The sequence below is a fragment of the Montipora capricornis genome, chromosome 5, assembly GCF_036669925.1.
Source record: "Montipora capricornis isolate CH-2021 chromosome 5, ASM3666992v2, whole genome shotgun sequence".
Classification (NCBI taxonomy): Eukaryota; Metazoa; Cnidaria; class Anthozoa; order Scleractinia; family Acroporidae; genus Montipora; species Montipora capricornis.
The window spans coordinates 2,817,394-2,819,893 of record NC_090887.1 but is presented as its reverse complement, the minus strand read 5'-3'; the positions used below and the strand labels follow the sequence as shown (position 1 = coordinate 2,819,893).

General features: G+C 35.4%; 1 protein-coding gene across 2 annotated transcripts in view; it reads right to left on the bottom strand.

Moving 5' to 3' along the window:
- Window positions 1-2,500, bottom strand: part of LOC138049119 (protein PTHB1-like) — a 32,044-nt gene that overhangs the window by 27,238 nt on the left and 2,306 nt on the right. For both annotated transcript variants that reach the window (XM_068895244.1, XM_068895243.1), the window contains exon 3: window positions 885-949. In XM_068895244.1, coding sequence (XP_068751345.1) covers window positions 885-949 — 65 coding nt within the window. The remainder of the gene's footprint in view (window positions 1-884; window positions 950-2,500) is intronic.

Genomic DNA, 2,500 nt, shown 5'->3' with positions numbered 1-2,500 from the left:
TTATTATTACTTATTAAATTTTCGACCTCAGATATCACCTTTCTAGCTTCTGATTGGTTCACTTAATCTCGGTTATATCAGCTCATATGCCATATGACCTAATATGGAAACTGATGAGTCAAGAGTTGCCAAGCTGGAAACTGATTGGCTTTAATATCCAAGTGCCCAAGTATTCAAAATTTACTGAAAATTTGGTAAAACAATAATTCTTCTAGTCGCACTTGTTGGATGTGACATGGTTACAGCCAACTTTAAGTTAGCGCTACGTGCCTCGTTGGCTATTAATTTTACCATCTCACATCCAATGCCCGCTCTTGCAGTATGATCATGATGATGATACAATAGCATGATCACTTTAGATTAGATTAAAAATAGCCACAGTCTCAGACTCAAACTGATGAAATGCTGACTACACTTGTCTCCCAAACCACTCCGATGTTGATTGTCAGTTACTCAGAGTACACACCAGTAATACTGTAGGTCCGGAACAAAGTAAAGAGCGCTACCGCTGTACATGTTTTCAAGCTGGAAGTTATATAACCTGCTGTTCCAGCAAAATGCCACTACAATCTGTGAGTGGAGTTGCTGTCCCTGGTAGAAATCCTAACTAGGATCCTGTAGGATCTTGGAGGATCCTTTAGGATCTTGAATAGGATTACGATCCTGTTTAGGATTCCAAATAGGATAAGGATCCTATTCAAAATCTTATTTAGGAATAGGATCCTCACTAGGATCTTGCTAAATATTCAAAAAATCCTGAGTAGGGTTTTTACGATAATACATTATTTTAATAGCCCTATCTCTGCTAAATTTTTCTCTTATGAGTAACACAAATTTTAATGATCACATCTGAATAGAAAAATGAAGTTACTACAAATTAATACCTGCTACATTGTAGACAGCAAGCTTTCTTGGATGGAGAATAGCTAGGTGAAGTTGATCCACCCCCCTAGAATTAAAAAGAACACACATATACACCTCAAGACGGACTCACAAGACGGATCAAAATCCACCAATCACTGTTCATGGTCTTGACAACCAATAATGCACGTAATATCATGGCTTACCTGATAGACAACTACATGTAAGTAAACATATACATGTACAATAATTATATTTATAATACAAATGTATATATATATATAAAGTTCTTTATTAGTTCCAAAAAACAAACGTTCTGAATTACAATAAATAACTCATTGATAACTGGGAACCAGGTACCTTGAGGGACATTGATGCAACAAGGAATCAGACTTTATCTCCTGGAAGTATTTCTTTACAAAGTAATTGGGAGTTGATTGTAATTTGCAATAATGACACTACAAAACAGCGTCATTGTTCAATATTGCGAGATGTTGTACAAATTTACTAATAAGAAGCCGGCAAGATTTGGATCTTATTGTAGAACGTACACGTACACAAAATTTGGTTCTTTCTGCAGTCACTGGAGCACAGATTACATTAAACAAAAGAAACCAAACAACTTCGAATAAAGACTAATTCCAAGCGACCAAAAATACAGTGCTTTCCTGTACCTCCAATTACTTGCCCAAGATTCCTAAACGATCTTGCATGATTTGAACAAGATTCTTACAAGATCTTGTAAGATCTTAGATAGAATCTTCCAAGATTCAAGATCTTATCTAAGAACTTGTCTAAGATCTTACAAGATTCTTACAAGATTCTCACAAGATCTTGCAAGATTCTTGATAAGATTCTTGTTAAGAATCTTACAAGATCATGTAAGAATCTTGTAAGATCTTGGCTAAGATCTTACAAGATTTTTAATAAGAAACAAAATAAGATCTTATTAAGAAACTTATTAAGAATCTTAGTAGGATCTTAATAAGATTTCCACCTGGGCCAGGTTGTCTAAAAGCCGATTACTGCTAATCCCAGGTTAAAAATTAACCAGTGAGTCTACTTTTCTACTCCCAAATGCTGTTCAACACTAATATTCGGCAAAACATTAAGCTAGAACAAGTCTTTCTTGAAAAACAAAAATAAGCAAAAGAAACTTTCATAAAAAGGTTGACAACATGAACCAAAAGTTTACGCTAATCCTGGATTAAGTTAATTGGCTTTTGAACAACCAGGCCCTGGGTACAACATAAAATGGTGTACACTGTAGTGTACCCATGATAAGGTGATAATAATAATGATGGTTGCTTGGCAACCAAAGGTGGTTGCTTGGCAACCAAAGGGTCAATTGAATAGGAATCTTCAGTTGTCCCTTTGCCCATTTGCATGCAATCATCAGGACATTTAAACACCCCCTTTAGAAGTTCCTCAGATGAGAGCAATCCAGGATCAATACCACTTAACCACCCTCTTCTACAGTAATTTCTTTAATACATAATTATTATTGTCTTGTTAATTTGAAGAAGATAAAAGAATTAAAGGATAGAGTTTAATTAGGTTCATGTCTGTGAGGTAAGCACTGAAGAATTCCAGGATCCAGTCGCTAGTCCAGTTCAGTTCAGTTCAGTTAAGTTGGTCC